Source organism: Esox lucius, chromosome 14, assembly GCF_011004845.1.
Source record: "Esox lucius isolate fEsoLuc1 chromosome 14, fEsoLuc1.pri, whole genome shotgun sequence".
Taxonomy (NCBI): domain Eukaryota; kingdom Metazoa; phylum Chordata; class Actinopteri; order Esociformes; family Esocidae; genus Esox; species Esox lucius.
The window spans coordinates 33,038,280-33,065,866 of record NC_047582.1 but is presented as its reverse complement, the minus strand read 5'-3'; the positions used below and the strand labels follow the sequence as shown (position 1 = coordinate 33,065,866).

At 43.2% G+C, this 27,587-nt stretch overlaps 2 protein-coding genes across 2 annotated transcripts; both read left to right on the top strand.

The window, feature by feature from the left end:
• The first annotated feature begins 597 nt into the window (after positions 1-597).
• On the top strand, positions 598-5,362 carry nek2 (NIMA-related kinase 2). The gene is made up of 9 exons (XM_010878426.5): positions 598-896; positions 1,519-1,736; positions 1,931-2,171; positions 2,362-2,444; positions 2,542-2,668; positions 2,845-3,076; positions 3,608-3,662; positions 3,888-3,964; positions 4,438-5,362. The coding sequence occupies exons 1-9, from the start codon at positions 801-803 to the stop codon at positions 4,656-4,658; spliced, it is 1,350 nt and encodes a 449-aa protein (XP_010876728.1). The 5' UTR covers positions 598-800; the 3' UTR covers positions 4,659-5,362.
• Positions 5,363-6,137: 775 nt separating this feature from the next.
• Positions 6,138-11,657, top strand: slc30a1a (solute carrier family 30 member 1a). The gene is made up of 2 exons (XM_010878427.5): positions 6,138-7,068; positions 9,202-11,657. The coding sequence occupies exons 1-2, from the start codon at positions 6,477-6,479 to the stop codon at positions 10,098-10,100; spliced, it is 1,491 nt and encodes a 496-aa protein (XP_010876729.1). The 5' UTR covers positions 6,138-6,476; the 3' UTR covers positions 10,101-11,657.
• The last annotated feature ends 15,930 nt before the right edge of the window (positions 11,658-27,587 follow it).

Sequence of the window (27,587 nt, the reverse complement as noted above, 5' to 3'; positions counted from 1 at the left end):
CGGTGGTGTATTACTTGCAAGGAGAAAGTGGTCACCTTCAGTTCCTTGTGGGAGACAAAAAGTGTGTTTGTTGTTACTGCCACCTTGTGGTAAGATCATGTCAGGATTCCATGGTTTGGATGAAGAACTGTAATTTGTTTTGGATGGGTTATGTTTTTTCATTAGATAGTAAATTGTAAATATGACATGTATTTATCAAATAAGTATCAATGTATTTCCCTTGCGACCATAACAGATCATTTCTGTCTGCAAAAACTATTTTTTAAACCTCTCATTTTGGGTTGGATGCTTAATATGTTGATTATATTGATCAGAATCTACACGTAAAATCACTATCACTATCACTAACATTCAAACCAAATTTTCGAGGACCCGTTTTGGGTGAAAGTGGCATTGCGGCACACCGGATCACACCCCATGATTTTACTGAATGTAAAAAATAATAAAAAATAAATACAATAGAATCAAGCACGAACACTCGCGCCAATTCTCGCGGGTTTCAGTTGCTTAGTAACCGACAGCTTGTATCTTCATGACAGCCAATCAGAATATAATCCATGTCTGGTAGGCGGACCAATCACATCAAAGAATTCACGCACCAATTTGAAACCTGCAACACGGCGGTCCTTGCTATTACTGTTTGTTTCCTCATTTGTGGTATTAACTCAACGCGCGTTGTTTTAAAAATATCTTCGATTGATAGCTTATAGAAGGTAACCGCTGCCTCGCATAGCAACCCATGACTTGCAGTTAACGCTGACTAGAATTTGTTAGCTACTACTGTAGCTAGCTACGGTAAAATGCCATCTCGTGTTGAGGATTATGAGGTTTTGTATACAATAGGGTCAGGGTCTTACGGGAAATGTCAAAAAATAAGGAGGAAATCTGATGGGAAGGTAAGTGTTTTGCTGTTTGTTGTTAGGTTGTTGGGGGGGCGGGGGGGGGGTACCTAGCCTTCACATCGTTAGCTGCCTGACCATAATCAACTTGTTCTTGTTTGCGAGACCTAGAAACACAACTTCTATATTTACTGTATGAACGGTGCAGTCAACTATTATTGTCTTTCGTCTGCTTGGTCTTACAATCAAAATATGATTAAAATAAGGTAAAATCGGAAATAAATAAAATACCTGCATATTTTCTTCAAAAACATCCTTCTGGATTTCAGGCACCCCTAGAACTTCTAACCATCTGACATTTATAAGGTTCCATCTAATTAATTTCAAACTCTGACCTCATGTTTAAGTGGGGTATAAATATGAGATTACACGCATGCCAAACTCCATTAGTCATCTATCAATGGGGGAGGTCAAGGTAGGCAAAGGTTGTAAAAAGAAAATAATAATAATAATACAGGGGGCTAGAAATGTCATTGCTGGATCTTTCATCAGGACAGTTATCCAAAGTATTCTTCCAGATCCACACAAAAATAGCTCACTGGTCACAAATCAAGCTTTTGCCACCCCAGTTCCCTGACCACTGTTGTAAACACATGTTGACATCTGGGTTTTGTCATAGATTCTAGTTTGGAAGGAGCTGGACTATGGGACCATGGCGGAGAGCGAGAAGCAGATGCTGGTGTCTGAGGTCAACCTTTTGCGTGAACTGAAGCATCCCAATATTGTCCGATATTATGACCGCATCATTGACCGGACCAACACCACATTGTACATCGTCATGGAGCACTGTGAAGGCGGGGACCTATCCAGCCTAATCACCAGATGCATCAAAGAAAGGTGTGTGTTTGGTTCTGAAAGCCAGGTGGCAAACAAAAACAGTGCAACACCCTATGATTTTTAAACTAGTCTCTGTCGGCCTTTAGGAGAACTGAGGGACGGCACGACGGAAAATAAAATACACGAATTATCTAGCAATGTTTTGTGCGCATTTGGCATTTTCAAAGGGACTGTGCTGTGTTCCTGATGTTCAGGCGTTACCTGGAGGAGGAGTTTATCATGCGTGTCATGGCACAGCTCACCCTGGCCCTGAAGGAGTGCCATCGCCGTAGCGACGGTGGGGCCACGGTGCTGCACCGAGACCTCAAGCCTGCCAACATCTTCCTGGACGTCAAGCAGAACGTCAAGCTCGGCGACTTTGGCCTGGCGCGGATCCTCAACCACGACACCAGTTTTGCAAAAACATTTGTCGGCACCCCTTATTACATGTCCCCGGTGAGTCCAGTGTTGGAGCCAATATCTTTATACAATTTAGCAGACTCTTATCTTACAGTAGGGAGTGTAGGTACTGTATTTTCCTACTATGGGTTGTGGTTTTACTGATGTTGTTTTATGATGATTGATGTCTTTTTTGTTGTTTGAGTGAAATACTCCGGTTGTTTAATCAAATCTGTCCATTTTACAGGAACAAATGAATCGCATGTCATACAATGAGAAATCCGATATTTGGTCTCTCGGGTGCTTGTTGTACGAACTCTGTGCCTTATCGTGAGTTACTTTACCGGTCATCTGTATTGGTTCAAAATTTCCCCTCGGCCCTTCATTAGACCCGATCAGCCTCTGACACAGGTGTTTCTCCATGCAGGCCTCCCTTCATGGCTTACAACCAAAAAGAGCTGGCAGAAAAGATCCGTGAGGGAAGGTTTCGGAGGATCCCCTACCGGTATTCAGAAGAGCTTAACTCCCTTCTGTCCAGAATGCTTCATTTAAAGGTTTGTAATGTTTTTATCCCCACCCAGTTCAAGGCGTCACAGGAGCTTATGGTATACTGCTGCCGGTGCAGTAATTACGCAAGATTTCAGATGGAAGCGATTTTGAATCCCTCTCCCTTTTTTCCACTGGACCTGTCGGTTTGGTTGACTTCATTATTGTCATGCCTTGTTGCCAGGACTACCTGAGGCCCTCCGTTGAGTCAATTCTCCAGAGCAGCCTGTTGGCGGACGTGGTCGCCGACGAGCAGAGGAGGGCACAGGCGAGGAACAGGAGGAGGTCGGCAGATCCTGAAAAAGCCAAACCCGCCGACTCCTCGAGCACCCACACCGCAGCAGAGCTGAGGCTGAAGGAGCAGGTGCTCCATGACAGGGAGAAGGCCCTGCAGGAGCGCGAGGAGAGGCTGGAGCGTGAGTCCCGTTTGGCCCTAGTCGGTGTCCAAATGGTTTCTGTTTTAACTGCCACTTCTGGAAGCAGATTGAAATTCAAGAATAGAAACAATCTTTGTTTAGATTTTATCTTTGTGATTACACCACCAAAGTTTTAATTCTTATTGTTTGAACTCTTTTGAGATTATATCTTTAAAAAGCACTTTTTTTGGATGTCGCAGTTGTTGGCTAGAATGTTGTTGCCATGGGTTAAAGTACATATTGGCCAAAGATACATGCTGCTGGCTGAAGTTTTTTGCAGTTCATTTGATGATACAACCCTTATGTTAAGCAGGACTTTCACAAAAGCTTAAACTCTAATTGTGATCCAAAAGTAGTGTTCAGTGCATTCATAAGGAACCTGTAAATGGATGTTTTAGTTTTTTTGCTGGTACCCGCGCAGTACTATCTGCAGACACACAGAGTGCCTATAAACACAGTGGATTGTTTCTTTTCTTTGGGGGATGTTTGTGATTTTTACCTCAGGATAATGTCTTTGAATTTCTGCTGCAGAACGGGAGCAGGAGATTTGTGTTCGCGAGAGACTATCAAACGAGAAACTGGCCAGGTAGGAAAGAGCTTGCTTGGATCACTTGACTTCCTTGAAATCATGCACACTGCTGTTTAATGTCACATTATACTAAGCGCTAAGGCTGTAATCCCTCTCAAAGCTACACTTATGCTACTTTGGCTTCCCACTTTGGTGTTAAAATCTCATTGTTTGCTCTAAAACCGCAGAATTGTTGGCTGTAATTCATTTAGACTCTAAACAATGTTTTCTTTTGTTTTTCAGAGCGGAAAGTTTGTTGAAGAGCTACAACCTCCTGAAACAGCAGAAGGCCGAGCCATCGTTATATTCCAATGACCTAGGTACTGGAGTTAAGCGAAGGCCTCTGGATGCTCTAAACATAGAGAAGAACTGAACATTGCATAGTATTTACTTTCGTAATAGATTTTTGTTTTAGTGTTTTAATGTATTTATACATTTTAACCATGTTTATGTCTTTTTTTTTTTTAAATAAAAACAAATATGAGAATAGGAAACCTCCCACACGGATGGGAATCAGGATGTAAATGATGGATACTTTTCTTTTTAATAGAAGTTTAACAAAATGTCTTGTATTGTTGTGGAGACCATATCTTTAGATGAAAAAAGGAAACTTTTGATGTAGGTGATGTTGAAAGACTCCCCTATAAATGTTTTCTTGGTAAATTGCAAACTTGAAAATGTTTGGACAGCCAGACATCACAACGACATCTTAGTTATGTGTTTTTTAACTGGAAATCCATCAATAAAACCATTTTACACATTTTTAACTCTTTGTTGTCTTGGCCCCCAATAGATGAGGGAAAGGAGAATGACTCCCCTGGGAAGAAGAAGGTCCATTTTGCCGGAGAAAGCAAAGAGAACGTGAGGCCTAATCAGAGGCAGATGCAGTGTGTGAAGGGCCAGGAGCTGAGGCTGAAGCAGAGGCTGCAGGCAGCCAGTCAATTGGCCCTGGCCCTGGGCGAGGTGGAGAGAAACTATCAGGTCAAGAGCAGGCAGATCCTGGGCATCCGCTAGCCCCTGGAAAGCAAACTGGAGCCTTGCTGCCAGTGCCTCGGATGGATGGTTATGTGAGGAATGTCCCAGACGTTCCGGATCCTCAGTTTAAAACCCCTGGGTTGACATCAGAGAGTTCCAGAACTGCTGAAAGCTAGCAGTCCCACGCTTTAGGGGAAAATAAGTGGCTTTAATTTATTTGTATCATAGACTTGTGCTGTGGTGAAAAAATGGCTTTGTTTTTAGTGGTGTTTTTATTGTGTATCTCAGCATTTCAAATGCATCCTCTGTTCTTGGCAGAACTGCAAAGATGTTATGATTGTTGTTTCTAACCACTGTGTATTAAAGATGTTTAAAGAATTTAGAACATCTTTTTTCAAATATGTGGTGATTTGGCCGACTTTTAGGCCATTGAGCCAGGGAATGTTCAAATGTATGTTTTGGGGAGTTGGACCACTTTCTTTTAAACAATGCTCGGATTGACCATTGTCCTTTACACTAGAATTTTCTCAAATGTGTGTAATCTACATTACTTTGGTTCCATGATGAAGTTGATTAAATATAAAAAAAATTTTACATGTAAAGCATCCAAAATTCCCATTGAGAATTGTGTTCACAATGTAAATTGTGTTAACAAACATTAATGCAGGGGTTGGCAACTACATTAAGCTTTAAGCCACCAATTGTCCAGGCCCAAAACATAATTATTAAAATGGTGTACTGTGCATCTTGACCACAATTAAGTCTAAAAGTATATTGTATTTGAAAAATAATTTCTTACCTTAATTAAATGGTGACACAATCACCTCTTGATTGTGTCATATCAACGACTGGTTACTGTTGCAGAATGACAACTAAGTGTAATCTCTTGTTATAAATGCAAGGTTTCTGTTATTAATTGATATATGCATCTAGTCTGTTTTGGTGATTGACTTGTTTCATTTATAACAATGGAATTAGAGAGCATTTAGTCCTTTTGTATGTAAAAGGTCGTAGTTATCAGTATCTCCCACAAGATGTCCTCATTTTTTATCTTTTCTCTACATGTTGGAAAGATTGGAAGATAAATGGAAAGCAACTTTGGATAAATCTTGAAGTGAACTTCCCAGAAGAGCTTGCCCTATTTTAAAGTTGTTCTACAGATGTGTGTCTGGGATTTTCAACATGTTTAACTAGTAGATTTTCGTTTAAGACCTAGGTTTCTAATATGTAATAGCAGTAGTCTACGCTCATCTATTTTAGATCAACATAGGTTTTTGTTACCGCACAGAAATAACACAAGAAGCCGTGTGGAGAATGAGATGGGCACACCATCCTAAAAAGTGAGTCAGAATTTTGGATGAGTTAATTCCAAACAACGACGTCGAAATGTCACTGCCGCCGTGTGAAATGCTGTAAAAATGACCAACCAAAATATAGCATATACCAAACAACCAATGGGGAAAGACTAGGGCGTGTCTCATTCGGATCGTTTCGTGTGAAAACTTTACCGGCTCGGGTGCAAAGTTTCAGCCGTCTGCAAACCGAAGTCCACGGTTAATGTTTCTGGAATATGCTCTGGTCTTCTTAGTTTTCCCGGTTGACTGCTTTTGAGGAACCAACACCTGTTTCACTGTCTCTGAATTTGGAGTCGGGTGAAATTGTAATTGAAATGACGAATTGTTAGGCAGTATATAAATATTCACAAGACGGGAGGAATCCCATCATCCGACTGTCGATTGGCTCGCATTGTGTTGTAGCTACAGTTCTACTAGCTACCACTATAGCAAATAGTACTAGCCACCTACGCTAACGTTCGCTAATTCAGTTATATAGCTAGACAAGTGAGCAGCAGAGAAAATGGCCTGTGAGCCTAATCGTGTGCGGTTATTATGTATGCTTTCATTGACTTTTGGCTTTTTTATTGTGGAAGTAGTCGTAAGTCGCATCACGGCATCGTTAGCTATGCTTTCGGACTCTTTTCATATGCTATCGGATGTCATAGCACTGCTTGTGGCTTTAGTAGCGGTGCGCTTCGCTGAGAAAACACAGGCGACAAATAAAAACACCTTTGGGTGGATCCGTGCTGAGGTGATGGGGGCTTTGGTCAACGCAGTGTTCCTCACAGCCTTGTGTTTTACTATCATCTTGGAGGCCGTCGAGCGATTCACCAATCCGCATGAAATCGAGAAACCTCATGTAGTCATCGGTGTGGGGGCAGCCGGTCTCCTGGTCAACCTCCTCGGGCTGTGCTTGTTTCATGGACACTCCGGTGGTGGTCACGGGCACTCTCACGGAGGAGGGGGGCAATCTCATGGAAATAAGAAAAACAAGCGCGGTAAACTGTGCAAGTCAGAAAGACCCGATGGATCGTCAGGAGAGGAGACCAACAATCTGGTAGGAAGCCACAACAGCCCCCCTAATGGCGTGAACACCGAAAGATGTGGACACGGTAAGCTATCTTAATTATGTGATGCATTGGTCTATCACCGCAACGTTAGACGTACTGTCAACGTAATGTAGTTTTTACACCGTCGGTTAGAATATGACCCACCGACATTCCAGAATACTTCTGTTTCACGTCGTGTTTAATTGCGTAAGTATGAAGAATATCAAGACCGCTCAGTTTTTGTATCCGATGTTTAACATCAACCCCAGGGCCGGCCTTAGGCTTTTGAGCCCCCCCCCCCCCCCCCCCCCCACCACAGAGGCAGAAGTGATCCACTACTTATGTCTCTGTGGTTTTCTTGTTATTCCAGCAATTCTGGGGTCTTTAAGGAGAGACCTTTCAACATTGCTGCTCTTTTGATCAAAATCCTAGTTCTTGGCTTTGTGTCGTCTGTATTGTAGATGGGACAAATTCTGTTTTGGACAGAAGGAGAAGGGTCATTGTATTCATTCTGCCATTCAGTTGTTAGCATTCTGTATCAGCAGTGACTTGGTACAGAACGTTGTGGCCAATGACTGTCCATCATTGTCAAGTGCCCTTAGCAGAGGCTTTGAGCAGACACCACAGATGCTGTGTAATTCATGTAACTCATTCCTCTTAACACTTGAGGAGATACTTAAGTTGGTCTTCTCATAAAAAAATGCTATTTTCTAGATGAAAAGGACCAGGGCCTGCCTTTTAAGCTAAACTGTAATAGACCAACCTTCATTCTTTCTAAATCTATGCCCTATCGACTGTCACTTTAACATATGAAACATTTAAAACACCATTATTTGTGGACTCTGGCCCCTGATCAGTCTGTTATTCCTTACATCGTGTTGGGAAAAGTCATGATGATTAGCTAAGCTACGCAAAATAAATGAAGGCTCAGGCAGTCCAGTGGTTATTTAATTTGCTATGCATTTAAACCATTACCTTATGGAGACCCCTTGAGCTGTAATGTCATTACTGGTGTGACTAAACCCAAAAACAGGAAATCGTCTTTTCTAATGAAACCCATGTGTTCATAGGCCATTTTGTTCTGTTTATAATTGTGATGGATCACTGAGGGTCTGGGTCAGATATTTGTCCTCTTTTGTTTTATCACATAAACAGGATACCACTGAAACTGAGGACTCCTCTTTGCCTCACTTCCCATTAGGACCAAAAAAGGTTCAACCCTGCATGTTTTCCCTTGACCCAGGGGTCAACCGGAGCCTGGGTAGTTTTGATAAGTGAACCCTGTTTCTCCTTTCATTGGTTGGTCACTCTTTACAATAAATAAATGAAAGGTCTTAAGACATAACTTCAGCCTGGCTTTCTGAGAGATTTTCTTTTACTTTTCTTAATTGATAGTTTATGTGGTCATTTATCCATCCTTTTTTCCATTTCATTTAATTGTTATCTTTACTGTTTTTACATTTAATCAAAGCATTATTTGTTTTGTTTTTTTAACTGTTTTTATTCTGACTTTTAAAATGTATTCAGACTCTCCCGTTTTGTAAGAAAAGTGCTATATAAATAACGTTTGATTGACTGCCACTCCTCTGTACATAATGGGAGGGGCAGGGATGGACCCCTCATCACTGTGTTGGACGTGGCTGTCCTGCGGTCTTTGGACCTTTAATTAGCTTCATGAGACATCCATGTCTGCAGACGCTAGTTTACCCTCCTGGAGGTTCTGGCATCCAAACCTACTCTGGCTGTAGTTCATGTCTAGTAACTGTAACTGAAGACCTGTCAGCTGGTGCTTTGCTCACTGGGGGTTTGGAGGACAGAAAAGACCTGTAGGTTCATAAACATTTGGAACTTGAAAATTGATATTGCGTTCAATATTGCATCCTTCCCCACAACGCACTCCAAACCAACTGATTTTACATGTCTGCACTCAATAGAATGTTTCCACTGTGACGTGGCTCCCAGTGGGAAGTAAGTGGCTAACAAAAGGGTTCGAACGTGGCTTTATGGTAAAACGGAAGGGGGTACAAACTCAAGATTGAATGAAAGGTCAGTGTGGTTGTATAGTGGGATGTTTTATAAAATGCTTTGGGGCCATCGGCCGGCTCCCGATCCAGAGAGCTGGGCAACGTCTGGCACAAGCAGAGAGAGCGTAAGACCCACCTCGTTAACCCCTCGTCTCCTGTCTCCTCTCCTCAGAGATCGTCGGCAACGACAGCGAGATGCACATGAACGGCACAACCGCCTACGACGAGCTGGAGCAGGACGGCGCCTCGCTCAACATGCGCGGCGTCTTCCTGCACGTGCTGGGCGACGCCCTCGGCTCCGTGATCGTGGTGGTGAACGCGCTCATCTTCACGTTCGTGTGGCGGCCGTGCCCTCCCGGCGAAACCTGCTACAACCCCTGCGTCGACAGCCACTCCACCGACCACCAGCACGTCAACCGCACCCTGGTGGGCGCCGACAGGTCCACCGAGCTCGGGCCGTGCTGGGTGCTGTACCTGGACCCCACACTGTGTGTCATCATGGTGGGCATCCTGCTCTACACCACCTATCCGCTGCTGAAGGAGTCCGCCCTCATCCTGCTGCAGACGGTGCCCAAGCAGATCGACATGCACCGCCTCAACGAGCGCCTGCTGCAGCTGGACGGCGTGCTGGCCATCCACGAGCTGCACATCTGGCAGCTAGCCGGCTCGCGCATCATCGCCACGGCGCACATCAAGTGCCACGACCCCACGTCCTACATGGACGTGGCCAAGCGCATCAAGGACCTGTTCCACAACGAGGGCATCCACGCCACCACCATCCAGCCGGAGTTCGTCACTGTCAACTCCGAGTCCAGCGCCTCCCTCTGCGAGCTCTCCTGCCGGACGCAGTGTGCGCCCAAGCTGTGTTGCGGCGCCGCCGACAAGGCGGGCGGTGCCGGCCTGGATGGCGCCGACAAGGCGCCGATGGCCTCGGCCATGGAGGTGATCAGCGAGACCGCCGAGCGGGAGGACGAGGCGGGTCTTTCGGTGCCGGTGGCTGACGTCATCCAGGTGGTCCCCCGGCTGGAGCCTGAGGTCACCGTCGCCCGGGAGGTGGAGTCCTCTCTGTGAGGGCGGAGACGTTCGGGCGAGGGGGTAGAATCACTGCTAAAGTGGACAGGTGTTTTGAAGAGAGGCGGGCCTGAACCAACGGTGTGTTGTAATTTGTCCGGGGTGCCGCATTTCTGAAGATAACGGTTCTAAAAAGGTTCCGGCACCGTGCTACTTCAAGCCCCCCGACCACGCCCCTAGCGACCAATCCTTCACCGCGTCCACCTCCTGACCAATCCCTCACACTCTGGGAGTTGACTGTCACTTCTCGCCCCAGGTGAGGGCGGGGCCTGGTCTGTTGTGCCGCATGGTGTTGTGTCGTGTCCCGCCCCTTCCCTCTGCGGTGTCTCTGTGCCAAAGCCAATCAAAGCAGGACCGAGGGGACGGAGAGCACGCCACGTGGGGGCGGGGCACACCTGTCTTCTCCACAGGTATCATAGAATATCCATGGACCTGTCATTCATTATGGTTATGTTGTTTTGGGCATAGGCTTTCCACATCTTTATATATATTTTTTGTCAGCCCCCAATGGAAAAAAAATATTATATTGCTAAAAATATAATGTATGTATTTAAGTTATTAGTAATTATAATTTTTTTTTCTTTTGTAGGTGCTTTTCTAATATTTAGTTTGGATGATAGAAGAGTTTTTATGCCTCTTTAAAATTTGACAGACCATGCTTTTTAAAATGTGATGATTTTTCTGTTATTGTTCTCCTGGCCTTGACTTTATTTATAATTGCAGTTGTCAGTTGAATGCAGGTGGGTTTAAACCCCTCTCACTCTGCCTTTCTTAAAAACTGCTATATAAACAACGTAAGGTATAGTTGAGTACTGTGGATTACTCATTTTGGAAAGCTTTGACAAACATGTTAATTCAACAGTAGGATTGGATGCCTTGCAGTGCATGGAAGGCAGTCAGATGAGCTGACATTCATACAAGTGTTTCTCGTCAATGTTTTGGGGAAAGGACCTAGCCGAAATCCATGCTGAACTTTATTTTTCTTTTTTACACAAATTCCAGAGTCCTGCTGCAACTTTGCATGACCAAACTGAAGTGTGTTATTTGAATCACATGTAATAGTGCTGCAAAACAATAGACTACTTGTGTTCTCAAACAGCAAAAACAAAGATGTTTTAGATCAAAGAAGGACATTTCACTTAATCCTTTCCTTTCTTTGTAGTGAATGGATTTGTTTGGCTTCCCGTGCCGAATTTCAGTAATCTTAGTGGCCTTTGAAACTAAAGGAAATCTGATCATTCCATCATTCATTATTGTTAGCAACATCAGAAAGATATCATTTCCATGTGGTGATTCAAGGATACGTTTCAGATTTCCACTCAAAGTAAATGTGTATGCAACATAGAACAATTATATTGGGAAATGTATTTCAACACGTACCTTTGTTTTGAAAATGTCTGGTTACTTTTATTGTCTTTTTTAGACTCAAGCTCTCTGTGCAAATTGAGGTACGTGTTGTTTTTTTTGAATTTTAGATGACATGTCTTCTGATGTGTTTTTGATACTGTACCTGTCAATGTCTCATTGTGAAAATTAAACCTGTTTGACACAGTTGTTGAGCTGTTGTTCTGTGTGTTTTGTTTTCTGTGGAAATTTGTTCTGTCCCTGACATCTAGCTTTACCCACGTGTAGTAAATGCAATGCAAGGATCATAGCAAATATGAATTCATGTTATTCTAAGAGACTAGACGAATTGCCAGAAGTAACAATGGTGTGGGTGTGGGTTAGGTCCTACTGAACTCATGGAGACCGAATGTCCCCATGAGTATAGTAAAACCAGAAAGAATTTGAGTCATTGGGACCTTTCGCCGGGCCCCGTGAGGCAAAAGTAAATTTCCGGCTCAGGGTTTAGATTTAGGATTTAACTTAGAATTTATTTTATAGTTAGAATTGGGGTTTCTTTAAGGTCCAGGTGTTGTTGGTTAAGGTTAGGCATTACATCTAGGGTTAGGGTTAAGATTAGGGCAAGGGAGCTTGCAATTTATATTTTCTGGTCCCCATGAGGGTAGCTGTATAAACTTGTGTGTGTGTGTGTGTGTTAGGTTTAACCAGAAATAAATGGACTCATTGGGACCTTTTGCCGGTCCCCATGAGGCAAAAGTCAATTTCCAGCTCAGGGTTTAGGGTCAAACTTACATTTCATTTTAGAGGTCCAGGTGTTGGTTAAGTTTAGGGTTAGGCATTACATCTAGGTAAAGTTTAGGCATAAATGTTATTTTATTGAGGTTAGTGTTAGATTAGAGTTAGGTTAAGTTTAGGGTAAGTGTTAGGTTTAGAGTTAATATTAGGGCAAGGGAGCATGCAGTTTCTATGTTCTGGTCCCCATGAGGAAAGCCATACAAACGTTATGCCTTATTGTCCAATGGACTGGCTTGGTAGCCCACGGAACCAACCGCTGAGCTGAAAGATCTTATGTCCGAGACCCCCTGGGGTCGAGCGTCCTGTAGAGTCACAACCGTCTACGCGGCATTCCAGCAGCAGGTTCACCCGTCGTTATGGAGGAATTTCTTCTCCAACGGACGGAATTATGTGATTTGTTGAGTTGATAGGGAGACCAAATCTTAGGTCGCGACTCTGACGTCAGTCTACGGTTGATAATTCTGACAAATGAGTTCAAGGCAGACAATCAAACCTTCATTTATCCCTGAGTGGCCTCCTGAACAACATTCATGAGCTGAATTGCCAATGTCAAGTAAAATATAAACTCAAAATTAGATATGTATATTCACCCCTCTGAGTCAGCAGATGTAAAAACACCTTTGGCAGTGGTTTTCGTCAGGGGGACTTCCAAGGAAATCTCAAAGCCTTTCACACCAGTTGAGCAACTTTGATTGAGCAACTCCGGCGTTGAGCCTATTTAGACGGCAGTCGTTCTATCCAGGTGAACAGCGTCTGTGGCCAGATTTGCATTTGAGATTGTTTTATTGTGTGAACAGGTGGAAACAGGGAGTCGTGCCTTCCCGAGGTCACATGGGACGCTCCTGACATATACTCCCTAGGGCTACTGACGTGTAAAGACATTGTCTCGCTCGGCGTGTATTGGAGACATAGCAAGTGTGGCTCTGTGTAAATGAATGTTATTTAAATTCTGTAAAAACGGCACGAAAAGTCTCTTTGATGTGATCTTACAGCTGTTGCATTCATAGGGAATATCTATTATTTTACACAGTGAGTCTGTAAGTTCTTAAATGGTCATTTTACTCCTGAACACCCCCCCTCCCCAACACACACCCACACACGTTTCACCTTCTGAACCCTTTCAAAATGGGGTATTCTATACCTTAAAATAGAATGGACAAAGCCTGTCAATGGCAGAACGACCAGTTGATGGAATTCTGAGCGGGAGGCCCGAGGAGGCCTGTTATTTAGAGACTGTTTCTATGATTCTCTCTGGCTGGCAGTGTTGCAGGTGAAAGCGCTACCTAGCATTAGCACTGCTGACTCCGCTTTAAGCTTCCAGACACCTTTGAGAGGAGGGTTTGCTGTTACACGTTCAATAGAGATGGTTTCCCATTGAGCAATCTAGTAGTTTAGCTTTTGTTGCATACGTTGACAGTTTAGCCTGGGCTTACAAATGTTGTGCTGGCTGGGACGATTTCATTTATCTACAGCTTGACCTTTTGAACCCTGCGAACTTCAGTGCACCTTCTCTGCCTTTTTTTTTTTTTTTTTTTTTTTTTTTTTGCAGGCATTCAATTCAGCACACCCCCAACCCCACACCCTCAGCCCTCTTTCCAACACCCGTCACCCCACCCAGCCCTCACAGGACCTGGCTGTGATCCAGAGAACAAAGCCAGTGAGACAGATGATCTAGGCCTCCACGGAAACAATGACCAGCCCTCCCGTCCTCCAGCCGCTGGCTGCTGGAGCGGATGACCCCGGAGCTGCAGTGAGGCTCTCTGAGGCGGAGCCCAAGCGGTCAGTCACTGCAGCGGGCCTCTATTGTTTCTGCTGGCTGTCATCACTAAGCCATAACCCCACCCCCACCCCCCCACTCCCGGAGAGACCAGATGAGCTCTGGAGTATGAGTACCTCAGTTACCCAGAAATGCTGTGGTTAGGTTCACACTGCTGAAGAACCAGTTTCAAAACATTTTCTCCACAGAGAAACAAAACAGGGGGGAAAAAAAACTTTAGGGTTGATCAAATCACCATTAGGGGAGCAAGGACAAGTAAGTAACAGGAAAAACAGCATATAATGAATAAATGAATAAACACATAATTTAATCGAGAACAGACCAAATAACCTAAATTGAACTATATGTGCTACTGTGTGGTTAATTACTCCCTACATTGGTAATTACCGTTTCCACTGTGCGAACGCTCCCCCTCACCCTGGGTAAAGGGGTTAGGGATTTGGGAGAAATTATTGTCTGCAGCCAGTCAGACTTAGAGTGATGATTCAGCCTGTTTAAAGAGGGTTAAAGGCCTAGTATGGTGGTACCAACCTCTTCTGGGGACCCGCAAACAACATCAAAAGTCCCCTGAGACCCCCATTCAAAGTTAATTATTTCAACATAAACCATCTTAAAGCAGAAGTTCAGGCACTTCTATCTGTGAGTCATAAATCTGCTAATAACAGTATCAGAAACACTTTTCTGCAACTGTTGCCTTTGGCGGAAAAGCCCACAGATCTAAAGGCTGTGTGAATCTGTACTTCCTAGCCCTGGGATGGCCCCATGGTCCAAGCTGTTGCCTGCAGTGTACCAGTTCTCTGGCAGCATGGATTCGAATCCAGTGCTGCCTCAAAAACACCCCACTGTTCCCACTGTCCTGTGCAATTAAGTAGAACAATTGGTCGATAAAATGTTACAAAAAAATACAAAACAAAAATGTAATCTCTGCTTCATATAGGATTAGAGAAAGAAAACGTTGTCATTAAACCAGATTATACGTAAACCACACCCCTCCCCAACACACATCCCACAGCCCCCGCCTCCAATTCAGATCACATGATAAGTGGGGAGGCTTTGTCCCAAACGGCACCCGTCCCCTTGCCTCCCTCACACCAAGGCCCTAGCAAGGCTCTATATGGAATAGGGCAGTGCTTGGGTCTCAACCGTGAGAAAAAAACTGCCCATCACTGGGAGCTTAGGGAGTATCACATGTCCGATGATGATGATGCTTCGTCTGGAATGAAGGCTCACATGGTTTGCCAACATCAACACAATGCAGAGTTGACACCCGTCTCAACTCTTCTTTTCTGTCACTGGGGGTTTTCATTTGTAAAGCATGGCTTGTAAATGACTTGTAAAAGCATGTCTGCTCAATGACTTAAATGTAAAATGTGATTTTCCAAGGTCCATTAGGCCAGTGAAAATGTTATGGGAGTTTCTACCGACATTTCTGTTTGCTAAGGAAGGCCATTTTTGACTCAGTGGTTCACCAGACTGATGTGTAGAGACCCACACAATTGATTTGAGGCAAGCTTTTTACTAACTGTAAGGCCCTCTACATAAGCGCATATGCTAAATAATTAAAATGTAAAAGGTAAGGAAAATGTTTGATTGAATGGTTTGCATTGGAATGTAAATCTTTTGGGGTTATATCATGTCAGGACATGGTTATGACAGTGTCATATAAAGTCTTACCAGATTATCTTTAAGACAGAACAGACACCATTTTGATGGTGGAAGACAGGAGAGTCAGAAGACAAAGAGAGAGCCAAACAGCAGAGGAAAAGAACAGGAATGGGTTAATGTTTTGCTGGGGATCACTGTCTGCCTCACTCAGCAATCTCTCAGACTTTGATCACAGTCGAGTTGAGTGGGGTCAACCTGCAATAACGTGAACGCCTCACTGATAAACCACCTTCCAACCAGACTGGAAGAGAAAGGGAATGAAAGATCAACATGACTCAGGCGTGTTACTCTTCCTCTCTGCCGTGTAATCAATTGATATAATGCAGATTGGGACATCTGAAAATCCACATTGTGTGGCTCAATCAGTGGTCTTGTGCGAAAGACACACAACTTCATCTAACTGGCTGCTTAATGAACTGACAACATAAACCTTTGTATTTCACATTGTTTGTACTGTTATTTTACTCTGGTGTGTTAATTCCCTCCAGTTAGCATGATCAGAAGGCTATGCTATGTCTGGGAATATATCCGAGACATGGCTGACACCGCAAACTGAAATATTGCCCTGCACTATGTGATGGAAAATATAGCAATGCCATACATTCACAACTGATTTCAGTCCAAAACGTCCCAAGGAGTTATGAAATTGAGGGGATTTGAACAAAACAATCAGCAATTGGATCATGTCTTAACTAATCAGAGCATCCAACCCAAGATTTTCTAAATGTTGCTTTAACCTTGTGTGTTGTAAACAAATAAATGCAAGAATATGTATATATCTCACCCTTATTAGGGAAATGGTTTCATTCAGCACAAATAACAACATTAAGAGGTGATTGATTGACAGTGATTGATTGACAGTCTCCGTCTGAGAAGGCTATGCTATGAGGTGACCTTGAGGAGTTACATTTTCAGAGTCTTGTTCATTTGTCCAGGTACGTGGAAGCACAGGGTAACTTTTATGGCAGACAGAATACCATTGCATTATGGGTCCTGTAGTACACAATACTGCACGTAGAACTCACTGCTTTGAAGGGTAATCAATGTAGACCTTTAATTTGGCAGCCATACATACTGATGAGTAAAACATAGAATATTAATAGACCAATAAACATGTAATGTAAGTTTTTTATTGGTAACACTGGTATTGGTGTAAGGAACCATAAACTTCAGGAGCACCAGAAAATATTTCTTCAATTGTTTGAGATATTTCTGGAATAGGTGAGGTGGTGGTTATGATGGTGACATACTTGCTGTTCCACAGATAATTTCCTGCAATTCTACACATTTTAGAGCTGCTAAGCCCAAGCTGAACAGAGATAGCAGCAGACTGGCCTGCTAGGTTCATCGCCGCTGACCCCACTGGAGACCCCGCCCACTGTAGATTCCACCCACGGGAGACCCCGCCCACTGGACATGCCACCCACTGGAGACTCCACCCACTGGACACCCCGCCCACTGGCGACCCCGCCCACTGGAGACTCCACCCACTGGACACCCCGCCCACTGGAGACCCTGCCTGGGTACAGGTCAACTGAAAAAAGCCCCTGATATGGTCTTATACCATTATACTACTACAGTAGATAAACAGTAACAATAACATAAACATGATAACCAACAATAAAATGTTATTTGTATTACGCTTTAAACCATGCACCTTTAGCGGGATGCATTTTATAATCACACTCTCTCGTCCTCTTCTCCCTAGTGCTCATAGCCTCTGGGAGACTTTCAAAGGGTCTTTTATTTGAGAAAAGCAAAGTCAAAGCCACTCCAGAACACAAAAATGCACGGACACACACATGCACATGCATACTTTCTGTCTCTCGCTCTCTCTCTCTCTCTCTCTCCCTCTCTCTTAAAGATACAGAAGCACACATTCTCTCTCTCTCTCACAACACACACACTCACAAGAACGTTACAGGGGATAAACTAAGGAGAGAGGAGCATAGACAACAAAAAATACTCTTCCTAGGAAAATCTGGGAAAATTGTAAAAAGTTCCCACTGAGTCACAAAGTACATATTTTCAACACACACACACACGTAACCAGATTGTTCAGTTAATGTAACTGCTATGACTAAGGGATCCATTAGCTAACACGATGGAAACTCAGCATCAAATAAGTCATTCATGTGACAGAGAACAAATTAAAATGTACAGTAAAATGTAACTTCATGGCTTTGAAGCCATAGGATCTAGTGTGACTAATCTGGGTAATGCTCTCCTAATATTTTCCACCGTTAAATGTTGAGATATAGCCCGATAAGCATTTATAACGCACACCCAGCTCAACAGCTGAGGGAACAAAGCTACCACAGTTAAATGCACTTTTAACCAAAGTCAACCATTCTGGTGGTTTAACTCATTTAGCTTCAGATAATCTGTGCCCTAGTCATACATTTCTCTCAAATGAAATGAAGTTTGTCATTTCGTCCATATAAATGAATGTTGCTGGTGAGAAGGCTTTGTGAAACAGTCGTTTCGTGACCAGGACAAGGCATGTACGTCTTTGAACAAAAGGCAGTTTGCCAGATCAGTGAAGAAACTAGTGGAGGCTGTGTTTACTGTGAGCCAGGCCTCGAGGGGTTAAAGAAACATGCGATCAGGTGGATGAGCCCATTCGTTTCCGAGGCCAAGAGCCAGTGGCGTCATATGACATCTGAAAGCAAATTGATCAACTGTAGAGAAACAAATTTGCAGTAACCAATGTTTTTATTACACAAATATTTCAACCGAGAATTGACAGTTTCACAAGGTGGGCAAACCTTTGTTTTATTTTAACCCAGAGCGTGAACTCGCACAAGCCTTGGTGAACTCGCACAAGCCTTGGTGAACTCGCACAAGCCTTGGTGAACTCGCACAAGCCTTGGTGAACTCGCACAAGCCTTGGTGAACTCGCACAAGCCTTGCACACTGCTGTGCAGTGACATACCGCTACTCAAGCAGTCCTTTCACTTCCTCAGCCCTCCGGCACCGAAAACCCACACGCTTCCTCACCCACACCCTTCCTCACCCACACCCTTCCTCACCTCCTTTCCTTCCCTTGTTGGTACATATTTACAACCCCGTTTCCAAAAAGTTGGGTCCATCCAGTGAAACAAAAATGAACAGAGAATGCAATTTATGTGCAAATCATCCAATCACTATAGTGAATTGAGAATAGTACAAATGTTGAACCAGAGAAATGTTATTGTTTTTGGAACAATGCATGCCCATTTTGAATTTGATGCCATCAGCACGATTCAAGAAAGGTTTATTACTGTGTTGCATCTCTTCTTCTTTTATCAATACTCTGTAACCATTTGGGAACTCAGGAGACCAATTGTGGTATATTTTCAAGTGAAATGTTTTCCCATTCTTGCTTGATATAGGATTGCAGCTGCTCAACATTCTGGGTCTCCTTTTGTTGTATTTGTTGTTTCATAGTGCACCAAATGTTCTCAATGGGTAAAAGGTTTGGACTACTGGCAGGCCAGTTTAGCGCCCAGACTATTTTACTACGGGGCCATGCTCTTATAATAGGTGCAGAATGTGGTTTAGCATTTTCTTTCTGAAATAAGCAAGGTCTTCCGTGAAAAAGATGTCCTATTGGATGGCAGCAAAACCTTTATATATTGTTAGGAAATAATTAATGGTGCCTTCACAGATATGAAAGTAACCCATGCCAAGTACACTAACGCACCCTCATACCATCACGGATGCTGGCTTTGATAACTGTGCGCTGATAAGATGTCGGATGGTCCCTTTAGTCCCTTTAGCCCAGAAAACGTAGCTTCCATGTTTCCCAAAAAGGATTTCAAATTTTGATTAATAAAACCACAGGACAGTTATCCACTTCACCTCAGTTCATCTTAAATAAACTCGAGCCCATAGAACGCAGAAGCGTTTCTGGATCTCATTTATGTCTGATTTCTTCTTTGCATGGTAGAGTTTTAACTTGCGTTTGTGGATGCATCAACAAACTGTGTTCACAGACGATGGTTTTCGGAAGAATCCATGCAGCGATTTCCACTACAGAATTGTGTCTGGTTTTAATGCAGTGCCGTCTGAGGGCCCGAAGGTCACGGCCATCCAATATTGGTTTTCGGCCTTGTCCCTTGTGTACAGAGATTCCTCTGGATTCTCTGAATCTTTTAACGATATTATATACAATAAATTATGAGAACCCCAAACTCTTTGCAATTTTACATTGAGAAACTTTATTCTTAGCACTATTGTTACACTATTTGCCTGTGCAGTCTTTCACAGAGTGGTGAACCCTCCCCATCTTTACTTCTGACAGACTCATCCTCTCTGGGATGCTTGTTTTATGCCCAATCATGTTACTGACCTGTTGCCTAGTTAACCTAGTTAGTCTTTGTACTATTTTCTATTGAATATGGGGCTTAAATGATTTGCACATCTTTGCATTCTGTTTTTATTTCCATTTTACACAGCGTCCCAACCTTTTTGGGAAAAGGGGTTGTATATTCTAATAAGCATTTTGGTCAACATTCACGGTTAGTTGCCATTCAGTTAGTCGCATAATTGTGGGCTTGGTGTCCAAATACTGCTTGGCGATTGGTCGTGTGCAGGGCGGTGCCTCTACGCTTGGGGGGGGTCATTATTCTAATATGGTTCTCATGTCTCATCGCACTCCAGCGTGTCCTGAGTGTGAGGGTTTCAGTCCAGGTCGAGCAAATCGTGTGATGAGAACCAGAAACCACATCGGTTGTCCTCTGGGAGACGCATCTCAACATCAACTGCCTTGAGTCCACTGAGATTAGCTGTCATTGCGTATAGGATATCCTGGAGTTAAAAAATAAAAATGTAAGAGGAAATGAAACTATTCAGGGACTACAAGCACAGAAATAGTAAAAAAATATGTAAAGATCCTGTGGAAAGAGACAAGAACTAGAGGAATATTATCAGACTGTATAAATATATATATGCCATATATATATTATTAGCATATATATTAGCATATATATATATATATATATACATGCTAATATATAAGGTCCCAGCACTGGTCAACCCAGGGTCAATGTCAGTAGGGATGTAATGTGACTGAGGTCAGACACATCATCAAACAGTTACGTCTGCTCTAATGGAGTTCCACCTGAAGCCAAATGCCGTTTCCTCATGTCTAGAGGATTAGTCTGGAAACTGTGATGAACACAACCCTTTCAGGATATGCTCTCTGGGATGTATCTTAATGTCCATAAAGGACAGTGCTCAAAGGCTATCCTGGGCTCTGCAGCCAGATGCAGCCTAAATCTGGACTTCAGCCATGCAAGGTATTCATCTTCACTGTATGCTTAATCAAACATGTGTACTGGCAAACGGTGAGAGTGAAACGTGTCGTGTTAATGTCTGGGTTGGTTAAAGTTCTGTTTTTCGGGTAACGGTAGGGTCCCAACATCCCATGGTCCCAACCTACCGTGGTCCCAACATCCCAGGGTCCCAACATCCCAGGGTCCCAACATCCCAGGGTCCCAATATCCCGTGGTCCCAACAACCCATGGTCCCAACATCCTGTGGTCCCAATATCCCGTGGTCCCAATATCCTGGATTAAATCCTTGTGGGGAAATAGGCTGTAATTCGGCCTATTGGCAAAGTGGTTAACCAGAAATGCTCCATGGTTGCCGGCATTACTGTTGACCAATTGGTTGCCGATTCCCCTGGCAATGATCCTCATTGGTGAGGGTCTCTCAGGGGGAGTGGGGATATGCAGAACCCACGTGTATAATACAGCTTGTGTGATGTAGAAATATTAACATACGCTTAACCATTATGATTGTTGTTAAATAAAGAGGCTCCCAGAGGACTTGACTGCTCCCCGTAGCGTTTCACATTTTTGTTTTAACCCTTATCCCTAGGGTTAAAACAAAACTGACTTCGACCAGACAGTGGTTGGATGATTAGTTGAATTGTTACAGATGCGCCAGTTTAGGATAAACATAATTTTGTTTATAAAAACATCTGGGGAGGAGAATTTGCGGAAATCCAGCTCTAGTGTTGTTACTAAGCCTCCTTTATCAACAGTGGGCAGTTGGGAGGGACATCATCCTGTGTCAATATCTGACTCCGACAGCTGAAAGCCAGACGAGGCGAAAGGCCAGGAAAGAGATGCAATAAACAAACATAATGTCCACCACTTAAGGTTAAGACGAATTTGCCAGAAAACATTTCTCAGAACTCAGGAATCATTTGTTTAATATTCTCTCCATTTGTCTCTCGGCCAGCACCAAATAATTGCAGCTGGAGTTTATTCAAGTGAATTTCCAGTGTATTTGAAATATTTCCTATCATCTCAATTTCGCATCACTTTTCCGCTAATCGTCGGTCATGAGACCCGGCACTGAGTCACCATGTGTGTGGTCAGAAGCATGCCTCCTGTGGAGGGAAAACACGGACGGTAAGACGACGCGGGGATGGAAGCGAAACAAAAGGGCCGAGTGCAAAAAGACCAAACGGACCAAAATAGCTCAGAGGCCTGTGCGAGTGTATGTGTGTGTCCCTCTGTATTGCTCTTGTGTGCGTCACATGCACACACAGTTGATGTGACTTACGCAGCTCAGTGAAACATATCATTGGGCCTCAGCCTTAACCCTAGAACAAATTTAAATTAGATATACTACTGCTGACACCATAACAGCAACATCGGAGGTGACTGTAAATTTGGAAACCATAATGAACTGATAATGTGACTCTGTAGTGTGTATGGCCCTCATGTGCCTATACGCACTCCCGACAACCTCTGGGCATGCTCCTGATGAGACGGCGGATGGTGTCCAGGGGAATCTCCTCCCAGACCAGGATCAGGTAATCAGTGAGCTCCAGGGTAGTGTGTGGCGCTACTTGGCGGCGGTGGATGCACTGATACATAACGTCCCAGAGGTTCTCATATGGATTCATGTCTGGGGAACGTGAGGGCCAGTCAATGGCATCCATGCCTTCATCATCCAGGAACTGCCTACACACTCTGGCCACATGAGGCCGGGCATCGTCCTGCACCAGTGTAAGGTCTGACGATGGGTCTAAGTATTTCCAGCCATCTGTTGTTCTGTGTTCAGTCATGTAACAGGCTCCAATATGGACCTCAGAAACTCCCTCATAAACTGATTAAATCTGACTTGGGCAAGCTGGCCAAGCACACAATTATAAAACTGAGCCTTAGATATTTGAATATCATAGATTTGACAGAGCGAATCTGTAGTTTTCTTGGTTTTTAAGATATGCTTGATTTTTCACTACTCTCACTTTAAAACAAGTGAACTATACCTTTTCAAGAAAGTACACATTTGAGTGAGAAAAACACAAGCCCATGCTGTATGCCCTAGTCTTATGATCACTTACTGTAGGGTTTGTTTGTCTTTGAATTCTTAGAAAAAGATCATAAACTGCAGATGACTTAAACAAAGGTCTTCCTTGCTGTTGTTCTGTAACGCTGACATTTGGAGTAATCACCGTGGCTTTACACATGCTTACTACAGGGGATCTTATCTGGCTGCTTGGAGAGTACAATTGCATGTTAGCACTGTCGTATTTTCCATCAGCCTCATTAAAAGTTAAGTGAGTGGTTTCTGATCAAAACCTCATTTGCACAGGCCCCCTGAATACTAACCCCCCCCCCCCCCCCCCCCCCCCCCCCCCACATCTTGACTGTTCTGTTGATCAATGAGATCAGCTACAAAAAATATATAATGTGATTACTAAAAAGACAACTCACACTGGCAAAAAGACCAGTGAGTGGGGAAAAGATCCTATCTGGGCTGCCAGTTTAAACACAGGTATGTCTTCTACTAGTTTGCGAGTTGCCTTGAAAGCGTTACCATGGGGACTGTTCAGACAGGAGACACTGAACAAGACTTTCAGGGGATAATCCACCAGCCGCATCCTGCCGAAACAGCGCCTTGGTCAAAGGCCAAAAGAAAAGACATGTCAGCAAATCCATTTTTTTCTCGCAGTTGTGCTAGTCATGTGATTGGCACCAAACTTACTTTCCTATAATATAAAAGGGGGGGGGGGGGGGGGGGGGGGTGTAATCCACGGAGGGAAACTAAAAAGGGGAAGGTCAGCAAATCTCTGACTTTTTTCACACTGACTTTTTTGTCATCTGTTTGGTACCTAACTTCCTTCTTTATATCTTATAGCTCGACAGGAATGGAATTGTTTTTTGCTGCATTAGGTTAATCTGATTATGAATTAAGTATGGACATTTTTTATATTGTGTTATTATTTTGTTATTATACAGAAAACAAAAACATAAACACAGTGTTGGTCCCAGAAATAGAAATTCCCAAAAATGTTCCAAACGCTCAAGAAAGCTTATTTCTTTCATGTTATTTGCACAAGATTATTTAAACTGACTGATTTTTTACATGAATTGTAACTCCGTAAAATCTATTTTATTTTTGCATGTTGCATTTCCATTTTTGTCCTTAGGTGTTCAAAGCACAGTAATATTTTATCTGACCCCAGTTCATAAAAGATGTAGCAATAGCTTTGTTTTTAATTTAATTAATTCAACGAAACAGAATTCAACCACAGATCTAGATACATGTACCATCAGAGGATGACACAAAGTAAAAAAGGTCTGTATGTGACAACAGAATGGTGACAACAATTTTAATGGCCATAAGTTATATTTGTATGCAGGGGGACCTTGCGTGCGCTGCAGGATTTTAATCCATGACGACGTAGTGTGTTACTAATGGTTTTCTTTGAGACTGTGGTCCCAACTCTCTTCAGGTCATTGACTAGGTCCTGCCGTATAATTCTGGGCTGATCCCTCACCTTCCTCATGATCACTGATGCCCCACAAGGTGAGATCTTGCATGGAGCCCCAGATCATGGGAGATTGACCGTCATCTTGAACTTCTTCCATTTTCTAATAATTGCGCCAACAGTTTTTGCCTTCTCACCAAGCTGCTTGCCCATTGTCTTGTAGCCCATCCCAGCCTGGTGCAGGTCTACAATTTTATCCCTGATGTCCTTACACAGCTCTCTGGTCTTGGTCAAATACTTATGTTATGCAATAAAATGCAAATTAATTATAAAGAAATCCTACAATGTGATTTTCTGGATTTTTGTTTTAGATTCCGTCTCTCACTGTTGAAGAGTACCTATGATAAAAATTACAGACCTCTACATGCTTTGTAAGTAGGAAAACCTGCAAAATCGGCAGTGTATCAAATACTTGTTCTCCCCACTGTAGTTTGAATTCTAGAACCAACAAGGTTGAGCAACATGTCAGTTGTTCCCTGAGCAATGAAAGTTCTCAAGGGTCACCACTGATATAATGTCTGACCCCAGCCTTGAAGTCTGAGGATACCTCATAACTCAGGGGAGTCAGGATTTGCCCAAAAAAACAACAACATCTAATACACATACTCACATTTGTGAAATAGGATAAATATAAGCACACACAAAATGCATTATTATCCTGACTCACACCACTGTAGTTGCATTGTCCCCATGACTACGGTCTGAACTCACAGAAGTATGGCGCGTTTCTCAGCAGGGAAGGCCTTACTGAAGCTTTACAAGGTTCAGTGGGTCCATTGCCATTAGGGCAGGGCTTTGAACCCATTCCCCTTTCGCTGCAACCCACACCTTCAATACACTGGTCTAGCTTGGCACTGATACCCAGTTTCTTACCCTCTGTTACCCTTTGTCTCATGATGGCCAAACTGATCTATAGGTAATAAATAGACCGAACACTTTACATGCATATAGGCCAGACCAAAACCTCTTCTCTGATTGGCTAACATATCCGTCGGCCATTAGTAAAAGTTCAACTTATTCAAACTTTTTTTCTAAAAACGGTTGGAGCTCTTAGCTGAACTCCCGTGCACGACTCTCAAAGCTTTCTCTACGGAGACGACCCCTGCATACTCAAACAAGTTCCACTCGGCACAGTCCACAGAAACAAAATGAACGTGTTCTCCACGGATCACAGTTTTTCGTGAATATTTCCACTCCTCTTGGGAGACAGAGAAAAGAGTGAGAAACGTGGGAGAGGAAGAACAGTGGAAGTGGATGAAATGGAGCCCCCTCTGTACCACCACAACGTCACAGCTGATCTTCACGCGCTGACACTCACTGAGGACAATCATTACATTACAGGAGGGAAGGGCACTCAACCAATCAGGTTGCAGGTGCCAAAGCTTGTAAGGTGGATGTTGACACGGGATCTATCGTGTCCTCAGTTCTCCCTCCCTCACTCCCTCTCTCTACTTTGTTCTACTTCTCTCACCTTCTCTCCCTCCCTCCCTCTCTCTCTCCCTCCCTCCCTCTCGCTCACTCTCTCTTCCGCTGACATGTCTAAAGATCATGTTATGTTAGCATTTGGGGAGGGTAACCAAATCTGTTCCTGTAGGCAACATCTACCACTGTCAATCAGAGTGGGAGGAGCAACTGTATCTCAGAGAGGAAGTGTGTTCATTGGGAGTTCCGGAGTTGCTGAACAACCAGGAAGAGAATGATCTGGGGAGAACTTCTTTATCCGTAGATGGTGGGCTTGAGTCGAGAATGAGAGGGTGGGAGGAGACTTGGTTGGCCCTGGTGACATCTTTGGACATGGCCACAGCATCCCTTGGTGGGCAAAACCAAAAGTACACCTAAGAAAAATTCAAATGCCTCATGTTAAGTGTTGTTGTTTTTTAGCTTAAAGAAAAGATCCCAGGACTTTTCCATACACATAACAAGTTAATTAATTTCTAATTCTGGGAACAAAATGTGGTTACATCCCTGTGAACCAGCATTTGCCCGGTGCCAAACAACCCCTCCACCTGACAGCTGCAGCATATCAAGAAGCTATTTAGGCATGATCATTAAACAGGTACACCTTGGGCGCAAAAAAAGGTCACTTGACGATTGTGCAGTTTTGTCACACAGCACAATGCTGCAGATGCCTTACAGTTTTGAGCAACTGGCATGCTGCTTCCAGGGAATTTTGCCACAATAAGCTGTCTTTATATATGTTTTACGAGAATCAACAGACGTAAAGAAACAATTACAAATATTGTCTGAATGTGTGCTTATTTTTTTTACATCGGAAAAAACATGATATCCACGAAGGTACTTTACGAGACATTCAGAGAGATCCAGTTAAATGTTTTAATTCTGAATTCTACAGTGAAGTGCATGGTAGTTGACCACTAGATGTCGCCATTTCAACATATTACAACGTTGGGAACACTGACAAACGTACTGCAAGGACAGTGAAACTCACAGTTGTTTGTATTCAGCGGGATACTTTTTTATTTAATTGTCCAGTTGAAGTTTATTTGAATATACCGTGCACACAGCATCATACAGACACTATTCTGCCTTCTTGTTCTAATTCTTTATCTTAATTGTGGATTTTGTAAAGAGCATACACATTTGTTGGAAATAGATTTGGAGTATTTTTCAACTGCAGCCTACTAAAATGTTATTTCCAATCACATATAAGTAAACTAATGTAGGAAACGAGTAGGTCCATTTTAACACGCTGAAGTATAGTACCTAATTATTACTATTAATTGTATTTTAATACTATTTAGTTTGCTAAACTACAACACTAGTATTTCCAAAACACTTAAAGAAGTGTTAGTTCTGTTCCTGAACTTCCTGAACTTGGTCTCGTTTGGACGGATCCATGTTAGCGAGCTTCTAATAGATCGGTTGTAGGCCTACCTAACCGGAAAGTGACATTATGGTAAATGTGTTTTCAAGCTAAGCTCCTCGATTTTTGAGATACATTTCCTTTACTATCATACTTTATGAAGTTTCTGCATATCTTATCCAAGTATACACTAAGACACACCATGGTCATTCCCCTCGGTAAGACGCGGTGGGTGGTGATTAGTGACCACAGCAAGTGTCCGTGCAGTCGCGCACTGGAGACGTTGAAGTACAGAGCATGCGCACA

What these genes read in the sequence shown, in the direction of transcription:
- slc30a1a (XM_010878427.5), top strand. Translation starts at nt 6,477, where the DNA reads ATGGCCTGTGAGCCTAATCGTGTGCGGTTATTATGTATGCTTTCATTG. An exon ending in CACCGAAAGATGTGGACACG is followed by an intron (nt 7,069 to 9,201) that starts GTAAGCTATCTT and finishes TCCTCTCCTCAG; the next exon opens with AGATCGTCGGCAACGACAGC.
- nek2 (XM_010878426.5), top strand. Translation starts at nt 801, where the DNA reads ATGCCATCTCGTGTTGAGGATTATGAGGTTTTGTATACAATAGGGTCA. An exon ending in TACGAACTCTGTGCCTTATC is followed by an intron (nt 2,445 to 2,541) that starts GTGAGTTACTTT and finishes TTCTCCATGCAG; the next exon opens with GCCTCCCTTCATGGCTTACA. An exon ending in GCGCGAGGAGAGGCTGGAGC is followed by an intron (nt 3,077 to 3,607) that starts GTGAGTCCCGTT and finishes TTTCTGCTGCAG; the next exon opens with AACGGGAGCAGGAGATTTGT.